The sequence below is a fragment of the Camelus ferus genome, chromosome 6 (genome assembly GCF_009834535.1).
Source record: "Camelus ferus isolate YT-003-E chromosome 6, BCGSAC_Cfer_1.0, whole genome shotgun sequence".
In the NCBI taxonomy this organism is placed as follows: domain Eukaryota; kingdom Metazoa; phylum Chordata; class Mammalia; order Artiodactyla; family Camelidae; genus Camelus; species Camelus ferus.
In genome coordinates, this window is record NC_045701.1 from 72,143,840 (window position 1) to 72,165,690 (window position 21,851).

The following is a 21,851-nucleotide window of genomic DNA, read 5'->3' on the forward strand; positions in this document are numbered from 1 at the left end:
CAAGAACAGGGCTTCTGTTGATGGTTGAAACTCTGCAAGGATTCGGAGTATCACTGGTAATGTCCTTTTAACAGAGATGTCAAGTATATGGCATATGTGTACCCTCCCTCCCTTTCCTATGCCCAAGGCTGACATCACTAGTTGATCATGCTGTTCTTTCCCGCTGCTCCAAGCCAAGCACAGCTCACAGTGCTCCATGGAAATGGCATTGGTATACACTATCAAACAATTTTCTAGACCAGGTAACCATCTCTCTCTCTCCATTCTGTAGTTAGGCATTTGGTTCTTAACATACCTCTCTTTGTTTCCTTCTAGGTCAAGTCAGAATCTGATCATAGTGCACAAGTGCTACATCTTTCTGGTGTTCATGGTAGTCATCCTGCCCTCTATGGGACTGACCAGGTACATCACCTCCAATTATCCCTCCTCTCTCAGCCAGGCTCACCCTAGAGTTGGAACCTCCAAGGTAACTATAGGCCCCCCGTGGTTGCTGCAAACCCATTCCTCAAATGATAGTCCAGTGCCTGGCAGGAGCCTGGCATGAGCCTGGCATGAGCCAGGTACCATGTGAACTCTAAGCTGTCAGCCATGAACTCTGCCCTCAAAGAGTTTGCCATCCAGCTGGGGAGACAAGCCATACCTCCCAGCTAACTTACAGCCCAAGGTGGGGAGAATGCGGCCAGCGTGCAGTAGAAATTCAGAAGAGAGAGAGAACACTGTGGGAGAAATAGCTGGTGAAGTTTTGCCAGAGAGGATGGCCTCGAGCTGAAAGGCCAGAGGGTTAGGGGCAGAGGTGGCCCAGCATTAAGAAGGAAGAGAGGCAGGGTGGATTGGCCAGCTGGAATAGTAAGATGTGAGAGTCTTTGGAGATTCGGCAAGGGAAGGTTGGAAGGAGAGAAGCCAATCCAAGAGGAATTGAACCCCAGGCCTTACTTCATAGATCTATTAACTGAGGGGTCTGCCTTATTCTTGCTTTTAGTTTGGACGTCTTCTTCCGCTGGCTCTTTGACATCTACTATCTGGAACAGGCATCCATCAGGTTCCAGTGAGTACTAGAGTGCATGTTTCAGGGGTACATTGGGGCTTCTGTGGGTTCACACCGGGTGGATATGTGTATCTCTTATTTGCTCATACAGGTAGAGGTGAACGCACGCAAACACTCTCATTAGGCAGCCTCTTAACGTTTCCCATGCCGTGGACCCCTTTGGAAATCTAGTAAAGCCCAAGGACTCCTTCTCTGAATGAAATTTTTGAAATAATTGTGGATTCAAAAAAATTCCCCTCAAAAAATGTCCTATGTACTGTTCATCCAGTTTCCGCTGACTGTAACATCTTGCATAACTATAGTACGATATCACAGCCAGGAAACTGATGCTGATACGGTCCACAGAGCCTACGCAGATTCCGCCAGTTTTACATAGACTCTGAGTAGATGCCTTTAAAGGTACAAAATACCTGACTTATAATGAAAACCAATTACGCTGAAATATATTTATCAAAATAGTTTGAAATTCAAATTTGTAATACTGATCTCTGTTAACACATTTAATAGGACAATGCATTCTAAATGTAGGCAAGCAAAAGTTATGTTTTATTGTTTAAAGGCATCGGTGTGAAAGCTGATGTTACTTAGCTAGAAGAAAATTACTAAATTAGGGCAGGGGAGTGGATTTTTGACAAGGCAACATGCAGGTCATGTTGGGCATTCAGCCAACTTCAGGTTTTTTGGTTGTTTTTAGGGTTACAAATGTTGAAAGTCCAAATTTTCAAAGATGTAATGTTGCAAACAACACACAAGCTCTCATAGCTTGGTTTATAGGACAAGGACCAGACTTCTCCAAGCTTTCTATATTTAAACTATAATTGCAACAAGTTGATTTTTTTTTTCCCAAGATGAATGAGTTCATCTTTGACTAGGTCACTATCTTCAGTACAGTGTGTATACAGAAAGAAAAGAATTGTGAGTTCATGACTCAACTTTGATGCCCTCGAGAAAGAAAAGCTTTTGAAGGAGTTCTGAAATATGTCCAGGGAGCTCACAGATTTCTCTCTTCAAGGAAGCTGACAGAATTGTGTAGATGGGGACACTGGAAAGCAACAGAGATGCCTGGGTCACCCACATGAGAACAGGCAGTGTGGCCATCCATTCAGGTGACTGAATGATGCCTGCTTGAAGTTGGCCAGCTAGCTACCTCAAACATATGTGTGCAGACAGGAAAATTTTGATCATGTGAATTTAGCATGTCTAATTTAGCAGGCTGTCTAATAATTAGCATCATTTTGAAGTGATGATGAGCACAAATGGTGTTAAGAGAGACCAGCAACTTGATACTTAAATACTTCAACTGGTGACAGACCTTGGCTGCTGTGATGTGCTGCCCATGTTCTTAAAGGAAGGAAGTGCTAAATTGCAGTTAGAGGCTAGTGAGAATAAAGATGTAAGTTTTTTCCCTATTTTCTCCATATTCAAGGTCACAGGCCCCTAAAATTCTACTTATGGGCTCTCCAGGGTCTGTGGACCCAGGTCAAACACCCTTGCTTTAGCACAAGCGCTTGCATGTATCTCCTGATGCATCCACACTTGCTGTAGACCACCACCATCCCTCAAAAGGGTCCTCCTTAACTTAAATTGGGCTGGGAGCACATTTAAATAGTCGGCCATCTGTATCCACAGGTTCCACATCTTTGGATTTGACATATCGCAGATTAAAAATATTCAGAAAAAAAATTCCAGAAAGTTCCCAAAAGCAGAACTTGAATTTTTTGTGTGCAAGTCACTATTAGCATATTATTTACATTGTATTTGGTATTATAGATAATCTAGAGATGATTTAGAGTATATAGGAGGAGATGCATAGGTAATATGCAAATACTCCATTTTACACAGGGGACCTGAGCATCCCTGGATTTTGGTACCCACAGTGGGTTCTGGAACCAATCCCCTGTGGACACCTAGGGACGACTGTATATGAAAGTTACTCTCCCCATCTCTACCTCCACCCCATCCTCATTCCCTCACCACTCTTTTCTTCTCTCTCTCCTCTTCCCTCTGAATATCTCTGCCCTTTCCCTCTCCCTCGGCTTCTGCGGCTATCTTCCACCCTCCCCACACCCAGGTGTGTGTTCCTGCCAGACAATGGCGCCTTCTTTGTCAACTACGTGATCACGGCAGCTTTGATTGGCACAGGCATGGAGCTGTTGCGCCTGGGGTCACTCTTACTGTACACCACCCGCCTCTTCTTCTCCAGGTCGGAGCCGGAGAGAGTTCACATCAGAATGGTAAGGGCCTGACCCATCCCTGAGCACAGCCCTCGGAGTTGCCCTTGGGTGGTTGGTCTAACAGGAAGAGGGCCTGTTAGAAGCCTGGGGGGATCTAAGGTGGGAGGCGCAGTGAGGTGGGGCACAGGGTGCTTCCTGGACACCAGGGTTGGAAGGGGAGCTGCCGCGCTGGACAAGGACCCACAGAAGCAGCTAAGCCAAGTGGTCCAGGTCATCTCAGGACAACCCCTGCCTTCTGCCCCAGAACCAGGCCATGGACTTCCAGTACGGGCGCGAGTACGCGTGGATGTTGAACGTCTTCAGCGTGGTAATGGCGTACAGCATCACCTGCCCTATCATTGTCCCTTTTGGTGAGTCATCCATGAGGCACACCTGGGGCTGCATGCCCTCAGGCTGGGAGGAGGAGTCAAGCCCCACCCACAGCATCAGGCTCCCCACTGGATCCAGAGGAGTCCTGGGATCCAGGGGCCAGGTCAGGGCCAAGCCAGTCAGGGCCCTGAGGTTGGATGGCTGTTTACAGAGGATGTTTGTTGAGCAAATGACTGTTTACCCACTACTGGCAAGAGAGGTTCTGAGGGCTCAAGGGCAGCTGCTGGTCCCAGAGGTCAGCACCACGGGGCTCCCACAGCCCTCAGCCCTTGCAGCTCTGACAGAACTGAATCTGGCGTCTCAGGCCTGGGGGGCCTTGGGACGGCGCAGCCCTGACTGTGGAAGCAGCAGCTGAGCGTGCCCCCGTCTTCCGGCCCCCCAGGGCTTCTCTACCTGTGCATGAAGCACATCACCGACCGCTACAACATGTACTACTCCTACGCGCCCACCAAACTCAACGAGCAGATCCACACGGCCGCTGTCCAACAGGCCATCTTCGCGCCGCTCCTGGGCCTGTTCTGGATGCTCTTCTTCTCCGTCCTACGACTGGGTAGGTACCAAGCCTGCCCAGCCATCCTGCCTCAGCCTGCTCCCCACTGCTCCGTCACCGCCAACAACAACTCTGTTAGAACAGAAAAACCTGAGAGGAGCAAGGTGTTACTCATGGAACATGGCCAAGCCTAGTGCCTCCTCCAGGCCCAGAGGCTTGTGTTAGAGTCCTAGCAGACCTTGGACACTAAGAGGAGGACCAGCATGGTCCAAATCATATACATTTTGGTTTACAACCCTCAGGGAAAACCACCCCCCCATCCTATTCCTTCATTCCGACTTAAGTCCGGCAGGAAATAAAATATTAGCCATCAATTCCCATAACATCCCCTCTAGAATCCTATAAGATACCTGATCTTACAGGTTGCCAAAAACCTGGAGGAGGATTCAGAGTCTGCCCCAGCTGCCAGCTTTCCCCCTCCTCTTGACTATGCAAAGCTGCTGTCCCTGCCCAGGCAAGCTCAGAGACACCCTCACGGAGGGAGTCCCCACAGGCCACAGCCTGGAAGTCCCCTCTCTCTCCCCTCTGATGCTCCCATGCCCCCGGTGGCAGTCTCAGAAGAGGCTCATGCTGACCTCCCCATCCTCCTTCGTCCCTCTACACTTGCCTTCTCTCAAGACACTTGACCTTAACCTTCTCAATGGCATGGAGAAGGGGAAGTTTGTGTTTTCTTACTGCCTTCACGGTGGCATCTGTCAACAGTCAGCTCACAGTTATTTGTTGTCATCCCCAACTTCCCATCCCCCTAGCTTTTCCTTGCCCTAGCAACTTCATTCTTTTTAATAATGCTTTTTTCCTAAGTATAAAGGACTACATGTTTATTTTATTATCAAAAATAGAAAAAAACATGGAAAGATCAGAATTTGAATGACCTATCATCTCGCCTACAGCCTGATGTCTGTTGCTCCCAGACCTCATTCTGTGCATATGTTTTGAGGCACAGGACGAAGCAGGAGGGACTTTGTTGGTTGACTGTTACTTTACAAAATTGTGGTATTTTATACCATTCAGACTGAGTTTATTCACTGACCATTATGTTCTGAGCAATCTCCTGTGTGATTTAAATACTGTTTGAACATATGAGTTTTAACAGCTGCATTAAATCCTGTCAGTTTTAGTCAGTTCTCCATTGTTGGATATTGAAGTTGTTTACCATTTTTTTTTTTTTTTGCTTTTATAGGAACACAATGGTAAACATTGCAGTAACTTCCAACTGCAACGACTGATTTTTAATATTTACATAATTAGGAAATTGCTGTGGTAAAAGTTACCAAACGTCCTCAAATGAGACGTAGATGACTTTTAAATTCTGAATTGCTTTTCCGTGCCATTAGCACAGGTAACTGAGCACACTAACATCCAAAGGGCTTACAAGGAAAGGTGTGGGTCTGAGATTGTATTTTGGGGGCAAAGACATAAATGAGTAGCTCAGAGGTACTTTCCAGGGACTGTGATGGTACAGGTAACTGATGTGGAAGAGGAAGTGTTTAATGGGCACTCAAGTGGATATTTAAGTCAATTAATTTTTTTCATGGATTCCACCAGATGCCAAATTCTAAACTGGCCAAATGGCACAGAGGGATGATGCCCCTGTGTCGGGTTCATTGATCTAGCTGTTAAGAGGAGAACTGGACAGGGACGTCTCTGCCCTAGGCTCCAAACTCCAACAGAGATGCTGAGCTAGGCCCCAGGCATTTGTCAGCCTGGGTGGTGTCTCAGCTGGCACACCTCTGCCCTCAGCTCTGATCCTCAAGCACCAAGCCCACGCCTTTCCTTCTTGCAGGTTCGCTCCACGCCATCACCTTCTTCTCCCTCTCCACTGTTATCCTTTCCATAATAATTGCCTGCTTTGGGACTTTTCTGGGAAAGCTTCAGAGAGCATCTGACTATGAGGTGAGTTCCCATCCTGCCTTTCCTCTATTGGTTCTCTCTGGCCCCCCGGGAACATAGCTCTCGGACACCCTCCTGACTGAGGTATCCATAACACCACAATGACAAAAGGTTCTTGCCAGTCTCTCTGATGATGGGATGTACGAACTCAGTGCTGGGTGTCTGTGCTATGAATATCCTTCCACTGGCCCCAGAATCACACCTCAGTTATGATAGGGAAATCTAGAAGACAGCTGTCCTCTCCTCTTCTCCCCTCTGACACCTCCTCCAAACCACAGGCTGCTGGCTCATCCCTCCTACGATGTAAGCCTGTCCAGCCACCAAGCTATAGGACCATTTCAAGGGACAGAGGGTTGAGAGAGAGGATGGAGTGCAGGAGTAAAGGGGGAGGGTGGTAAAGGATAATAACCTGGGGAAAAGGGATAGTCCTCTCACTTTTAAGAATCTCAGGATATTGAACTTGAGGCCGTCTGGAGGGGACACCTGGCTCTCTGGGCCCCATGACTCCTTTGGGTCTTTGCCAGTGGGGTCCAGCCAATTATTAGAGAAGGGAGCCAACCCATGCCAACAAAACTGTGTGCTCTAGGTCAGCACTTCCCCAAGTGCGGTGACTGCAGAGGTGTATTGGAATGATTTCCAGTAGACTGAAACATTATTTTTTCTTTTTCACAGTTACCCATGTATTTTTCTAGTTAACCTTCTGCTTATGGCAACTGACACAGGTTTTCTGTTTATAATTGTGAATTGTTTCCTTTTAAAATGAATTTATATAAGAAAGAAAGTTGATTTAAAGTATTAGCATCCTGCTGAATCAGAAGAGGGAACTCTGGGAAGAGGATCTTCTTGCTTCTGGCGGCCCTATATCTGGGGCCCTTGGGCACAAGCACCCACTGCCCTCTTCACCTGGCCCCTTCTTCCATCCGCTGGCCCAAGCCCATGCTAGTGAAGGACCAGGGCAGATGACACCTCTGGCTCTGTCTTCCCAATACAGTGATGTCCTGGAATCTGGCTGCCCAAATGTCCACTCTAGAGACAGAAGGTGATATCTCATCTCATTACAGAGGTAGAGGGGGATTTTCTGGCAGGAAAGAAGATAGAGTTGAAGGCTTCTCCTAAAGTCAGGGCAGGCTCATCTTTGAACCCCGACCTCCACTCTGCTTACTTCCCGCATTATGGTCCTTGGGAATGGAACATTCCAGAAGGGTCTCCGCAGCATCCCAGCCCTTTCTCTGTCCCCCTGGGCGTCAGCCCTGCCAACTGGCTGCAGGTCTGGAAAAATAGAAGATGCATTGACTTTAAGGGGAGCAAGAGGCCCAGGTACATGGTCCAGGCTTCTCTGGATGTGGGGAGGACGAGAGCAAAGGGCGACACCCCCATCCTGTGACCCTCCGTGTCCCTCCCCTCACTGCAGCCCGAGGAGGAGATGGAGACCGTGTTTGACCTGGAGCCCAGCAGCACCTCCTCCACGCCAACTTCCCTTGTGAGTCAGTGCCTTCACCCTGGGACAGGTCAGGAGGGGGGTGCTTACAGGGTGGGCTACTCCAGAGGCCTTGTTGGGGCACCAGCAGGTAGTACCCACCGTGGGTATTGGGGAGGAGACGGGGGTCCCCGGACTCCCCCCTCTGACGCAGCAGGACTTGGCCCAGGTCAAATTGCTGCCGTGGCCCTGGCTGAAGAGCTGGAAAGATAGAAGATCCAGGATTTACTCGACATACAATAGAAGGAACTCAGAGAGGAAGAGAAAGGTCAGGGCGAACCCAGCCACAGCGAGCTCAGTCGTGTAGACGCAGGGACGTGCTGGGGCTCAGCCTCAGGACCGAAGGCTGCCTCCAAGGGCACAGGTGCCAGGCAGCGTGGCGCAGACAGAGCTGCAGTGAGCTATTGGAGGTCTGCACTGAATGGTAAGGCAGAGGGGCCGTGCCGGATGAGTGAGCCCCTCAGCTTATGAAGAGACAAGGCCAGACTCAGAGTGCAGCGTCCAGCAGGCTGGGCGTTGGCTCCCACACTATGGCTCAGCCTAGAGGGCCATGAGCACACGCCCACAGCCCAGCCACCAGTGTGGATACTGGGCCACCTATGCGTGCACTGAGCTGGGTGCCAGGTCGGCCCATGCCCCGATGCCAGGGTGCCTTGGAGGAGCACTGAAGAAGGGCACCAGCCAGGCTGGGCACTCTGGGAAGGCTTCGCAGAGGAGGGAACATCTAGTCTGACTCCAGGAATGGGAGAGTAGTGGTTACTTGGTGGAATAGTGTGTGGGAGAAGAGCATTCGAGGAAGAGGATCAACCTGTACAAAGGCCCAGAAGAGAGAATCTGGAGCGTTTGGGGAACCGCAGACAGTGTTGGGCCTGGTGGAAAGGCAGGGTGGGCAGCAAGGCCTGTGGGAGAGGAGGCCCTCGAGCCACGGCAGAGTTGGGTGAAAGTGCGCAGATGCCAACAGTGGGTGGACGTGCCCAGGCTGGGTGTGCACAACTGCGGGTCTATCTCACTTTGAAACAAACCATACAGATTATCTCTGGGAGGTGACAGAGGAGAAGGAGCTTCAGACCAGAGAGGTGGCAAAGGTTTCAAAGCAGGAAGGTCTCTCTTCACATAGCATCTCCCTAGGGCCCTTCCAAGATGACCTCTCTCGAATATTATCAACAATCAGTTATTGAAATCTCACAAACCAGATGCTCCACCATTCTCAATCTTGACCTTTATGATACACCCACACCACAGAGGTTTTTATCCTCATTTTTCAGAGGGGAAACTGAGGCTGAATTAATCTAGACCCTCAGGTACTACTAAGCAAGGAAGTGGCAGAACAAAGTTTGAACCAGATCTGTCATGGTCTACAGTTTGAGGGTTTTTTTTTTAATTACTGAAATTGATTTTTTAAATCTTTCATTATTATAACAGTGGTATATAAGCATTGTAGATAATTATGGGGAAAAAAAGAGATAAGCAAAAATAAGAAAATAAAATGTCCATATTCCTACTACCCAGAGATGACCACTGATACCTTAATGTATATTCTTTCAGATATATACATATATATTCTAAAATGGCATAATACTGCACACTGTTTTATAATGTGTGTTTTTAATTAATGATCTCCGTCTTTTCATATATATTTTTTTTTACCTCTTCAAATATGCAGTCCACATTCAAATTGCCCTATTTGTTCCAGAAATAGCTTTTACAGCTTGTCCAAACCAAGATCCAATCCAGTCTCTCTGCTCGATTAATCTGGCACCTGTGCATGTCCCTTTTATTTTAGTACTGTCTCTGTTTTATGACTTGCTGGGGATACCAAGCCAGTAGTCTTGCAGAATGACCCACCTGCCTGACTTTTCTGGCTGTTTCTTCATGATATCTTATAGCAGCCTGCACTAGCCCCTGTATTTCCTGAAAACTAGAAGTTAGATCCAAAGGCTTGATAGATTCACGTTCAACACTAGGGGCTAGGACACGTTACAGGCAGTGCTGTGCGTCACACCAGGAGGTATATAAATCCCATTTATTTCCATTAATGATACTGAGGTGACTCCCTGATTCGGGGATGATTGCTGGCTTCTCCTGTTGTTCAGTTACCATTTTCCCCGTGACCAAAAATCATCTATAGGGTTGACTTCGGCCTGATGAGAATATCTAAATTCTTCTGTTGAAAAGGTGTTACCTCATTGACTAGGGCTGTTTGGTTTCACTGAAATAAATTCCTACAGGAAAGGTGTAATTCTATCCAATAATTACCTATTTTCAAAATAAGGAGTTGGTTTAAAAGTCATTTCAAAGGATGACAAGCAGCTCTGTCCCTAGTATTTCTTGTGTTTTTCTATTCTGCTGCCATCCCAGGCCTTCCTGGGACCTGCCGGGACATCACAGGTCACATGACCAGGACCTCAGCTAGCAGTTCCAGTTTCAAATCCTGATTCTCAGGCCAGCCAATGACACAGCCTGAGGGAGTTGTGGACGCGCCTCTGAAGCTGTATTAGAAAGCGCACTAGCTCAGGAATGGGGGTCTCTCCAGACCCGGGCGTCAGGGAGCCACATGTCACCTCCCCCTGGGTTCAGCCTGACCTAGAGCCAAGAATAAATGGCACCTGCACTGAAGGAACAGTGGACAAGGGGTTAGGAGACACACACTAACCAGCCGGGGAGCACATAGATATTCATTAAATGTTCGAGAGCAACTGGGTGGGCGGATGGCCAGGACCCCAGCTGCTGGGGAAGAAGGAAGGAGCCGTGGCTTAGACGGGCAGAAGCTCTGAGGGTAGGGCATCAGGAGGAAGGGTGTGTCCAGGGCCTTGCCCCAGATGTGACCTCACCCCATCTCCCCTCTCTGTCCCGAGCAGCTATATGTGGCCACCGTGCTGCAAGAGCCGGAGATGAACCTGACCCCAGCCTCCTCCCCGGCCCGGCACACCTACGGCACCATGAACAGACAGCCAGAAGAGGGAGAAGAGCAGAGTGGTGTGAGGGGCTTTGCAAGGGAGCTGGACTCGGCCCAGTTCCAGGAAGGGCTGGAACTGGAGGGCCAGAGCCAGTACCACTGACCAGGAACCCGAGGCCTCCACCTGGCGACTCCAGCCTGGAGTGGTGGCCAGGGGAGAGCCCGGCAGGGGGAGGCAGGAGGGCGACTAAGACCGCCCCACTACCTCCTGCAGACATTGGGAAGATCTCGTCGGAGCCCTGGCTCTCTGTCAGCCAAGTGGAGGCTCCGACCTGCTGACCAGCTAGAACGGGAAATGCTGGGCAGTGCGGAGGGACCCTGGGATGGGATGGAGGATATAGGCAAGCACCACATCTCGGGAGCAGTGGCTAGAGCCCTGAGCACAGAGATTGAAGGTTGGGGGACTTTCTTGGGGTCACGATGGAGAAGGTGTGCATGAGGGAAGAGGCAGGAAGAAGCCCACTGAAGACTCTCTGGGGTCTTCGCCGCCCTTCCACCAGCTGCCCTGCCCAAGGAGCTTCTGCTGCTGCTCTTATGCCCTCCCCCAAACCCCAGCCCCAGCCATCCCTCCCCTGCCGTCTGAGGAAGCAAAGGTATGTATGTTAGGCCTCACCGACAAGACACCTCCTCCATGTTTCCCTGCATGGGGATCTGTAAAGGGACTTTCTGCACCCACCACAATGAGAGGCAGCTGAGACCATAGAGCTGAGGAGGTGACTGAGCCCTTTCCTGTTCTCTGCCCCTCATCACATGTCCCCAGGAGCAGCAGGGTAGAGACCCTTCTCCTTTCTATTCCTGCAAGAGCAGCTAGGATATAGTCACCTGAGGCTCATTAAATGGGACCTGTATGCATTTTAATGAAGGTAACCAGGGCTGGTTAGTACAAGGGGGTGGGGCAAAGGCAGAATTCATGGAGGGGGATCTTCTCCCAAAACAGTTAGTGATAAGAAACCAGATGTAACTCCCTAAGCCCCACGGCCTAAAGAGAGGACCCCCAAGGTCAAGGATGTGGCCACTGAGAGCTGCCTCCCTCATACCCATCTGAGTGTCTAGGCCCCAGCATGACCGAAGTGGGCAGCAGCCTAGGGTGAGAAGCCCATGCTGCAAACTGAAGGCACTGACCTTCCCCTGGCCTCCAAGTAGGAGGCTGTCTCCTCTTGGGGCTGCCCTCTACCTTGGACTGAGGAGCAGTCAAGTGGCCTTCGGTGTGGTCTTAGCTCAGACACTGCAGATACCCTGCGGGGAGTGGGGTGGGGTAGGGGCCGTGTCCTCCATGGACAGGCAGAGTAAGGCTGCCCTCCCAGGGCTGCCACCACCCGAGGCCCAGAGGAGCCAAAGTCACATCACAACACTGGTGACACCTGGCACCATTGCCGCAGGCAGTGTGGTACAGGCCTTGGCCTCTGGGGACAGGCCCCATCAGGACCACCAGACAGCCATTGGGGAAGACATAGAGAAGGGCTGGTTAGAGCCTTGGTGGATGAGAATGAGCCAAGTCAAATGGGGTCTGCGTTCTCTAGAGCTCTCCGGAGCTCCCTCCAAAGGTCTGGGTCCCTGCAGCCAACCTACCCAAGGTGGGCACCAAGGTTCACCTCACCTAGGTGTTTCCCACTGGCTCCCAGGCACATGAGTGAGCTCAGATCACCTGCCGCTCCACCCTTTCCCACACTTGGCTCCAGAAGCTCCAAGCTTGACCCCAGAGGAGAAATAGCACTCTAGAGGCAACCATTGCTCTCCCCTGAGAGCTCAACCCAGACTCTGGCTTGAGGGATCCTCCCAGAGAGCCTGGGTCAGCTGGGGAGGAGGCAGTCTCTCCTTGTCCAGGTAGGAATAAGGAGGAAATTAAATGCAGCTGGTCCCTCATAAACCCAAGCCCCCCTGGGCCTCCTCCCCAGAGCCTTTCACCAGCCAATAAAAGGAAGGGTCCTTTCCAGAGCAGAGTGGTCAGGACCCCAGCAGGGAGCTCTGCCCACCATGGGGAGGTGGCCGGCTCCAGGCCCTGTCCGACCCCCAGGTGTGTGGCAAGGGGAGTCCTGCCAGAAGTTGGCCTGAGGGCTCCCCTTTGCTTGGCACTCCTTGCTGGTAGCTGCCCTCAGGCTCCACAGCCCTGCTGGACTCTCCCTGCTGCTTTGGCCTCTCTGCCCCTCTCTTCCCCCTGCCCACTGGCAGCCTGTGGGAACTACACATGGAAAGGGTCCCGGCAGATGACGTGGCAGCATGGCTGGAACTTACGCCTCTGAATCTGGGTCAAGTGCAGTCTGGTCTTGAGAGAAGGCAGTGAGGATGTTGGGAAAGTTCCTGAGTCCACTCACCTCTCGGTTCTTCCTGGAGACCCAGAGCAACCAGCACAGCACAGCCACAGCCACGATCTCCCACATGCTTGGGGTGTGGGCGTGCTTTGGCACCTTACAAGCCACATCCAGGCCCTCCCCAAGGAACTCCCCTCCCACCTGCTCCCATCTATTGGCCTACCTACCACCATCCATCCCTACCCCACCGCCCACTTCCCAGCTGCCCCTGCCCCATCTGTCCCCCAAAGCCTCTCAGACCCGATCCTCCCTGGAGGGAGCTGCCTCCTGGGACCTGGTATTGACTAGAGCCTCTGAGAAGTGCCCCTCTCTGGGCCTAGAGCAGCTCCAAGCCTGCCTGCCTGCCTCTTCCTCAGACGCTTCTGGAAGCAAAGTGCCTATCAGCAGCATTGCATCCTCTGGGGACCCTGGTGGGGGGTGTGGACTTCCCTTGGCCACCACCACTAAAGGAATGTGCCAGAAAGCCGAACCTTCTTGTTATTAACGCTATGACCGTGCCTTGAATAAACAGGTCCTCCCAACCTCTCTTGGCCTGTGCCTCTGCCTCTGGACCAGCCCAGCTGGGCCTTCCCTCCACCAGAAGGACCCAGAGCTCTCTGATGGGCCAGCCTGAAGGACCGCACCAGCTTTGTGACTCTGACCCCTGGGGCCAGAGCTCCCCCTCTGGGATCCCCTGACCCCTGAGGCCCTCCCTGGCCCCTGTACTCACAGGGGAAGGCCTGGAAAGTGCTTCCTGGTCTGCTGGAGAAACAGGAAGTGAATCTGCCTCCTCTCCGCTGTGGATGCTCTGAGAGCTCCCTGAGCAGTAGGGGAGAACTTTGGTCTGTGAGCTACCCGGGAGCCATTGGGGCAGCCTCCCCTGGGCAGCAGAAGCCCTGGGGTTAGTGCTGGACCCCGAGAGCCAGCCATTGGCCAGATTAGCAGCTGGACTCAACAAGACGAAGACTTCAGGTGGAAGCCCCCAGAAGGAGCGGTGGGCAGAGCCCGGGTCTGCACCAGCCTTAGCCAGCAGTGCGAGGGCAGGGGGAGGTCGAAGAGAGGCTGGGCTTAGTAGGTAGGGTGTGTGGCATGGCCAGGTCAGGCTTGAATGGGATAAGAAGACGCTCTAGCAAAGGGTAGTTATGTCTGCTGTCGCAGCCATGACAAGGGAGAAAAAAATTCCCTTCCCTTGGGGGACATGTCCTGGCCTAGGAGACTGAGGTTCTGGTCCTTGCTCTCGCCAGTTCGATGACCCTGGGCTGGTCACCTCATCCTGAAAGCAGGAGAGAAGGTTGACTGCTCTGCCCCATTACTGAATAGAGCTGATTCAGCTGCAGAGACGGAACAAGCTGGAGAGGTGGGAGGGGCTTCCTCCCCCACTGCTCCCTGTGAGGACAGAGGACAGTCTCAGGCACAATGCCTAAGGGATGCTCCCCAGTCCCCCTCGCCAGATCCTCTTCTCAAGCTTTCATAGTCCACCTGTGGACATGGGTTCAAAGCCACCATGGTGTGAGCCTGGGCGTGGGGCCGGGGCCCATCCCCTTCACTCCCTCCTCTCAAAGCAATTATTTCCCAAATGGGATGAAATCCACAAGGGGTTCTCCCATAGGGAGAGGAGTAGGAAGACCACCCTGGCCTGGTGGGAGGGGCTGTGTCCTGCAGCTGGGACCAGGAGTCAGGGTAGGGGGTGGAGGAGTGAGAAATGGTGGGACTGGGGGACAGGCCAAGAGGGAGGCCTGGTGCCAGGGGGGTCCAGGAGGCCAGCTGGATGGATCATTGGCACACCATACTGAGTGCCAGGCTGGGCTCTACAGGGCTGAGGAGAAAGCAGAAGGACCCTGGGCTCCATGAGGCTCTACCTGGAGGCCAAGCTTGGGGTGGCTCCCTGCTCCTGTCCCAGAGCCCTCATGCTGGGGAAGGTCCATGCTGGCTGACTCCAGGTTTGCTCTATAAAGGCCCCAGGGAGGCCTGGCAAAGCCTGGCTTGTGGGAAGACACTTCACAGATTTTCTCAACAAAGACTGTTTTCTGAACATCTGAGGTCCCTTGGCCTTGACAACCAGCAGCCCAGCATCTCTCAAGCCTCAAATGCTGGGGTCTCCATCGCAGCTGCAAATCGGAGTCTCCTGGGAAATTTTAAACAATCCCAACATCCAGGCCCAGTCCCTGAATAAGCCAAAATTTCTGGGATGGGCTCATACACCTCTCTTTTACAAATTTCCCCCAGGTGATTCTGGTGTGGGGCTCAAGAAAAAAATACTTTTGATGCCCTGGTGGGAAAAGCACTCCTACATGCTCCAGACCCAGTGTCTGTAGTCACACAGCCTGGCAGGCCTGGCCCTCTGAGCTTAACAAAAATGAGGCCGCAGCTGGAGCTAGGGAGGCTCTGCTGCGGTGACATTGGTCTTGGCGGGAAAAACTAGACCTCGGAGTGAGGGTAGCTGGCCCGGGTCCAGCCCCTCCGGCCATTCACAGCCCAGCCCCAGGGCCCTACACCTTGGCATCCAGGAACACTTGGGGGTTAACCCCAGGCCTGCTCCGACGAAGCCCACTCTTAATGCCACTCGCTCCCCACACCCAGGGCTATCTCTCTACCTTTGTCTGCCTGCTCCTCCTGACCACACACGCACACTCACACATACACTTAGACATGCACACACTCACACATGCTCTTCATCTCCAATGTACACTCCTGGTTTAACAAATTTAATCTCCTTAAAAAGCCCGCCATGGGATTGGCACCTACCCCTCCATGGAGGATCTAGAAGCTCTCCTCAGAAACCCTGTCAGATTTGGCACTGTTTGCTGCTGTCCTGGCACCTAAGGCATTCAATCCCTGGCCTCACCTTGTCCACCAGGAGGTGGGTTCCCAGACTCCTGACCAGTGAGCTGCTTCAGACTCTGGCTAGTGCAGGTATGTATGGTAACAAACCAACCCCCAAATGTATAATGGCACAAACACAATAGAAGTTTATGTCTCTTTTCTGTAAAATTCAGAATGAGTAAGCCCCTGCTTTACATGCTGGAGAAGTCTCAGACCCCACCAGGTACTTCTGATTAGTAGGCACTCTCCTCCGGGCAGTGATTCAAGGACCCAGGCTCCTTCCACCTACTGGCTCTGCCATGTTCAACACATGGCCCTCAAGGTCACTGTGAGGTCTGCATCAAGCTGGTGGAAGGATGACAGAGCACAAAGGAGCATGCAGGAGTTTGCCGGGTGGGAGGGCAGGTCTGGAAGTGGCACACATGTTCACTCATTCCATTGGCCAGAACCCAGTCACATGCCCCACCTAATGCAAAGGAGGCTGGGAGATGTAGTCCAGTTGTGTGCCCTGCCAACCAGTTTCCACCACAGACCCCTGGCTCCATCAACACCACATCCTTCTCTTTTCCATCCACTCTGGCCTTAACTCTCTTGATCCCATCCTCCCATCCCACCCTATATCCACCACCCTGCAGCTTCATCTGGCCACAAGCCAACACCCAAGAAAAGACCAGTCTCGGAGGGTCAGAGAGGCACACAGAACAGGTTTATTCCGCATGAGTTTATACAAACACAGCACGCAGCAAAAGATAAACATGGAGGCAGCTCAGGGTAAAGGGAGGGGGCCTCTCCTGCTGCTTTCTCTTCTATCCACCCACATAAGCATAGGCACACGCCGGATATTAAATACAGGGAACTATGGACCCGCAATCGGTGTGGGCAGAGGCAGAAAGCGTCGGGGTGGAGGATAAGACTCAGGGCCCGCTGGAGGAAGAGCCACTGGGCCTCGGGTCTCTCTGGCAATGAAACTCCCCCTCCTTCCTTGCCCTTCCGCAGCCCAGCCCCTCCCTGGCTGGCTAGCTGTTTCCTCCAGAGCAACGATAGGGGAACTCCCACCACACACTGCAAAAGAAAAACTGTCAGGTGGCATCTGAGTGGGCCCCCAAGACCCAGGTGAGCCCCATCACAGAGCCACCTCCCCCTTCCTCAGCAGGTCTCCTGGTCACCTGATCCTGCTGCCTGTGATTTCACCATGAAGGCCTAAGCTGTCCCTCCCCTTTCCTTGTGAAAAGCAAACATCCCTGGGAGAGAAAAAGCACTGAAGGCAGGCAAGCTGGGAAGGTGCCCGCAGCTCAGCCATCCCATTCCTCCCTCTCCGCTGTCCCCACCTGGCCCGGGCTCACTGGGAAGGGAAGACGACAGAAGAGCCTATTTTCTCTGAACAAGCCCCCCACCCCGGGCCCGATGCCACCTCTGCCACCAAAACGCGGCTCCTCCTCCTGGAGGAAGAAGGGATGCCAGAGGGAAAATTGGGAAGCTGGGGGTGAGGGGGACAGAGACCCAGCCCTGCTCCATCACCTCTCTGGTATGGCCAAGGGGACAAGGACCACAGGGCAGGAAGGCCTGGGGGAGCCTGGGCTACAGTGGACACAGATCAAAAGATAGACACGGACAGTCAGGGGCCGCCAGGGGAAGGCCGCTGGGCAGAGTCATCTCTTACTCGCCATCCCAGCCTCGACTCATGGCCTGTACCACAGCCCCATAGAGCTGGCGCCAGGCAGCCCGCATGGCAGGTGTGAAGGCAGGGCCCAGGCACTTCTCCAGCATGTAGAGCAGCGACTCACCCACCGTCTGTAGAGGCAAAGGACACCTGTCACTCCCAAAGGCAGGAAGGCATCGCCTCATTCCACAGGTGAAAATACCAAGGCCCAGGGCTGGTAAGTAGGCTCCTGGGCCTTTCTTCTCCTGCTTCCTGAGCAGAATTCTGCCCCGATCTTTGGGTACCATATTGTGCCCCACCCTTTCCCCTTAAAGATGGAGCTTTAAAGTGAACAAAGCATTTCATTCCACTCCCAGCCTTGCAACCACCCCATGAGTTGGGTGGAGGCATTGCCAGGGACACCCAACCAAGCCAAGTCTTTGTCCCCAGGCCTCAGTTTCCTCCTGTGCAAGGCAGCAATCATGATGTTAAGAGCCCAGGCTCTATAACCAGATGGATCTGAATTCACTTTCTGACTCTACTACTTATAAGTTGTGTGACCTTTAGCAAGTTTAGTAACCTCGCTGGGCCTCAGTTGCTTTATCAGTAAAACACAGATAGTAAAAATTCCAACTCTTCATATTGTTGGAATGATTAAATGAGGTCATCTATTAAAAGCTCTTGGCACAGCATCTATACAAAGTAAGTCTTCAACAATAATAGTGGCTCTCATTTTTTATTATTAATTATAAAGTACAGTTTACTAATTCCACAAAGATTTATTGAATAAGTACTAAAAACTAAACACTGTACTAGTGCTCGGGATAGAGAGAACACAAGACAAACTCAGTCCCTTCCTCAAGGTGCTTACATCTGGCAAGGTGATTGGACTGGGTGGCTGGCTGTCGGGTCAGCGATCCCCAGTGAATCACACCACAAGGATTCACACCCTTGAGGAGGGCCCCTCTGCCTCAACACTGGGCTCATCCATGTGACTGGTTTTGTCCAATGGGACATTAGCAAGAGTGATGTAGGCAGAGGTTGGAAAAGCACCTGCACGCCAGGGCTTATCCTCTTGGAACACTCCCACTTGGAACTAAGCTGCTACTCTGTAAAGAAGCTCAGCTACACTACAGAGTGATAAGAGGCCATAGGGAGCGAGATCCCAGAGGATGACAGGCCACCTTGGACATTCCAGCCCCAAATGAGCTCCCAGCTGAATGCAGTGTGCACGTGACTCCAGCCACACCACATGGAACAGAAGAACCGCCCAAATGAGAAATCAGAAACTGTTGTTGTAAGCCAGTTTGTTCAGGGATGGTTTTATACACAGCAATATAAAACTGAGCAGACCAGCTAATCCCAAAGACTCCTTTACTTTCCATGGCTCTAAGAGAAATCATACAAGAAGAAAAATCAGAGGCTCAGAGAGGTCAAGGTAGTGCCAGGGTCACACAGCAAGTAAGTAACAATGCAGGCCCCACTCCCAGTTATCTGAGGGTATGGGAGTGGGGAGGGTAAACAGGTGTACAGGGGAGGCCTGGAAGAGAGTGGTGGCCTCAGGCCAGGAGCTCTGGAGAGAGGAAGAGCCCATTTACCCACCGAGAAGGAGCTGAGCTTCACACCCACTGCCCGGTGCTTCCTGCCCAGGCTGGCAAGGTACTCCTCCAGCGAGGATAGGTCCTCCACATTGGTCACCGCGGCGTCAATCACGAGCATCACCTGCCAAGACAAAGGTAGTGGTGAAAAGAGGCCATAGCAACCCCCAACCCCTGCTCACAACCAGAGTCCAGAACCTGGGGGTCTCAACCAGGAGGAAGACCCTCAGTTTTCCAGGATCAGAGACAGAGGGCAGCCTGTGAATGCATACAGTAGGTGCTAAATGTGTGATGGCCAAACTCCTAATGTTATACCATGAAAGAAACCTCTCTCCTCTGAGGGGCTCAAAGCCATAAACACATCAGTTGGACAGTGTTGTTCTCCTGAGATGAGGGGACACTGAGGCCCTATGAGAGTCTGAACCTCTAAGAAAACCCCAGCTTGGTTTTCACAGGCAGACGGCCTCTGATGGATCAGCACCAATGCCACCTACAGGAGCCAGGGGACAAGACCAAGGGCAATGGCAGAGCTGGGAGCAGCTGGCTGAGCACAGAGTGGGGGAGAAGGCTGACTCTTGTGCCCCAGACTGTGCCCAGCTCAACGCAGAGGAAAAGCGGCAGATGCCCTGATACGAGGGAGCAGAAGGCGGCGGGTAAGACCAGGCCTGGGGCAGGAAACGAAAGTGATTTCCCCATTCCAAGCTCTTCATTCTCTCCCAGGAAGGCTCCACCTCCCCCTCACCTTCCTGATGTGGTCCAGGAACTCAGGGGAAGAGAGGCAGTCCTCTGGGCTGGAGAACTGGCGGCAGTTGTACTGAAAGAGGGGCAGCAGGTCTGGCTCCAGGTCAAACAGCCTGTTGGGGGAGGCCTGGTGTCAGCCATGGGGTGCTGCCCCTGCAGCCCCGGTGAGCCCTGGTTGCCCAGCAGCAGGGAGGGTGTGCAGTGCTGAGGCTGTAAACTATAGCACACCCTCCAACCTGGCATGCACCCATTTGCCAGTTTTGCTGGTGCCCCTCTCTCCGCTCTCTCATATCTTCTGCAACCTGGAAAAAACAATGTATCCACAGGCCTCTCATAAAGCCTGGCACATGATAGCACCTCCATAAACTGTTGAGGGACGTGGACTCAGATAGGAAGGGGTCCTAAAACAGGAAGACTGGAGTTACAGTATGGCTTCTCTCTCTCTCTCTCTCTCTTTACCTCCCTCCCTCCCACTCTGGGTCAGAACCTCCCAATCTCATCATGTCTGAGGGGGCTTGGGCCAGTGATGATAACAGCATTTAGAACTTCTTACACTTACTGAGCATTGAGTAATTTACACATGATTAACATGTATTCCTCACACTCCTAAGCAGTGGGTGTAACTGTTATCCCAGTTTTATAGAGGAGGAAACAGAAGCCCAGAGAGGTTAAGTACTTTGCCTAAGGTCACACAGCTTGTGAGTAACAGAGCCACAGAGGGTGCCTGAGAAAACAGTGGGTTTGGGGAAAGCTGGGAGGCACAAACAGAAGCTCTCAGCCACATCTAGGGGTCATGGGGTTTTGTGTAACTCTGCAAATTTATTCCCTTTTCTTTAGGGGAAAGGTTTTGTAAAAGCCTCCTCAGAAGTTCTGGGCTGGCTGAGGGAGTTAAGGCTTCTGAAAAACCCTGGTGAGGGATCATTGCCTCTTTGGTGATGGCAAAGGGGTTACCTAGACACCCTCAAGCTGAAGTTGAAGACTGGCCTCTCCTTCCCCTTTGGGGTCTGCACACTGCCTTACCCCTCTCTCCGGCGGTGAGATTGGGCGTCTGTCATGCCTTCCCTGGTGGTTCTCTGGTCCTTTCCTGGCCCTTTCTCCTGAAAGGTTTGTCCTTCTGCTGGTTGCTGGAAGTACACAGTCCTGGGGCCCAGACGCTGTGCCCTGCCTGCCAGGCGCCCACACAGGCCCTTGGATCACCCCAGTTTCCCCCGTACTGACAGAGGTGGGCACCCTTGCAGTCACCACGCAAGAAAAAAGCACTCAAGAGGCACACAGCCGGGGATGGGGCGCAGCGCAGAGACGTGTCTGCTGGCCCCAGTGTAAGGAGACCCGCCGGAGCGGACCCTGGCCTGATCCGACCCTGGCCGGAGCCCAGAGAGCCCGGTTGGGAGCGGGTCGTGCGGCGCTGGCTCGCAAGACCCGCCACCGCTGGGGGAAGAGCAGTAAGGCTGCGCCGCCCGTCGCGGTGCCTCGTTCCTCTGGCGCACATCTGGAGGCGCCGCAGCGCCAAGGCAGCGGGCCAGTTTTTCCTTCTCTGGCGCCGCCTCAGCTTCCTCGAACCCGTTCCTGGGGAGGCACCCCTCCACCCGCACCCCGGGGGCGCCCGGGCCGCCCTCACCTGGCGAACAGGACGGTGCCATGCTCCAGCGGGCTGCGGCTCACCGCTCGCCAGCTCTGCCGGATCAGCTCGGGCTCCGGGCGCTCCATGCTCGCCCGGGAATGCGGGGCGCAAGGCTAGGACCCTCGGGGCGCGAGCACCGTCACCGCACGTGCCGCGCCATCTCCACGGCGACGCGGCCACACTGCACCCGGTACGGACCCGGCGCCTCGGCCGGGCGGAGTCCAGCCACCGCTCCTTAGCCGCCCAGGTGGAGGCACCCTAGCCGTGCTGGCCCTGCTGGTGCTTCTGGGGACCCTGCTCCTCCCCACTGAGCCCTGCGCCCCGCTGCTCCGAGAGCGCCCCGCCCCGCCCGGGCTGGGTCGTTTTAAAGCATCGGCGGCCCCCGCCCGCCTCCCGTCCATCAAGATGCGCATCTCCCAGCAACAGGCTCTGGTCAGGGATGACCTGGTGGCATAGGAAAACGACTGGGCTTCAGAGCTTAACAGACTCTTAACAGAGCTTAACAGAGCTTAACAGAGCTTAATAGCCTCTCGGACCTCAGTTTCTCATCTGGAAACTGGTGACAGTTTTACCACTTACTAGTTAGGGCTCCAAGTTCAATTTTTACCGACTTGGGTAGG

The 21,851-nt window shown here is 52.9% G+C and overlaps 2 protein-coding genes across 5 annotated transcripts in view; one reads left to right on the forward strand and one right to left on the reverse strand.

Moving 5' to 3' along the window:
* TMEM63C (transmembrane protein 63C) overlaps positions 1-13,465 on the forward strand; it is a 90,034-nt gene extending 76,569 nt beyond the window's left edge. For all 3 annotated transcript variants that reach the window (XM_014559169.2, XM_032482434.1, XM_006184448.3), the window contains 8 exons: positions 316-402; positions 980-1,045; positions 3,117-3,279; positions 3,524-3,629; positions 4,031-4,198; positions 5,982-6,091; positions 7,500-7,568; positions 10,424-13,465. In XM_014559169.2, the coding sequence (XP_014414655.1) occupies positions 316-402; positions 980-1,045; positions 3,117-3,279; positions 3,524-3,629; positions 4,031-4,198; positions 5,982-6,091; positions 7,500-7,568; positions 10,424-10,624 (970 nt within the window). In that variant the 3' untranslated portion in view covers positions 10,625-13,465. The remainder of the gene's footprint in view (positions 1-315; positions 403-979; positions 1,046-3,116; positions 3,280-3,523; positions 3,630-4,030; positions 4,199-5,981; positions 6,092-7,499; positions 7,569-10,423) is intronic.
* A 2,851-nt stretch (positions 13,466-16,316) lies between these two features.
* NGB (neuroglobin) lies at positions 16,317-21,582 on the reverse strand. 2 transcript variants are annotated; one of them, XM_032482436.1, is made up of 5 exons: positions 21,229-21,582; positions 20,631-20,707; positions 19,612-19,723; positions 18,874-18,993; positions 16,317-17,423 (listed from the first exon to the last, which is right to left on the reverse strand). In XM_032482436.1, exons 2-5 carry the CDS (start codon positions 20,663-20,665, stop codon positions 17,289-17,291), a joined length of 402 nt encoding a protein of 133 aa, XP_032338327.1. In that variant the 5' UTR covers positions 20,666-20,707; positions 21,229-21,582; the 3' UTR covers positions 16,317-17,288. The 2 variants fall into 2 exon arrangements, with proteins under 2 accessions (XP_032338327.1, XP_006184509.1); XM_006184447.3 differs by lacking the exon at positions 20,631-20,707 and having other exon boundaries at positions 21,229-21,579.
* Positions 21,583-21,851: the final 269 nt, after the last annotated feature.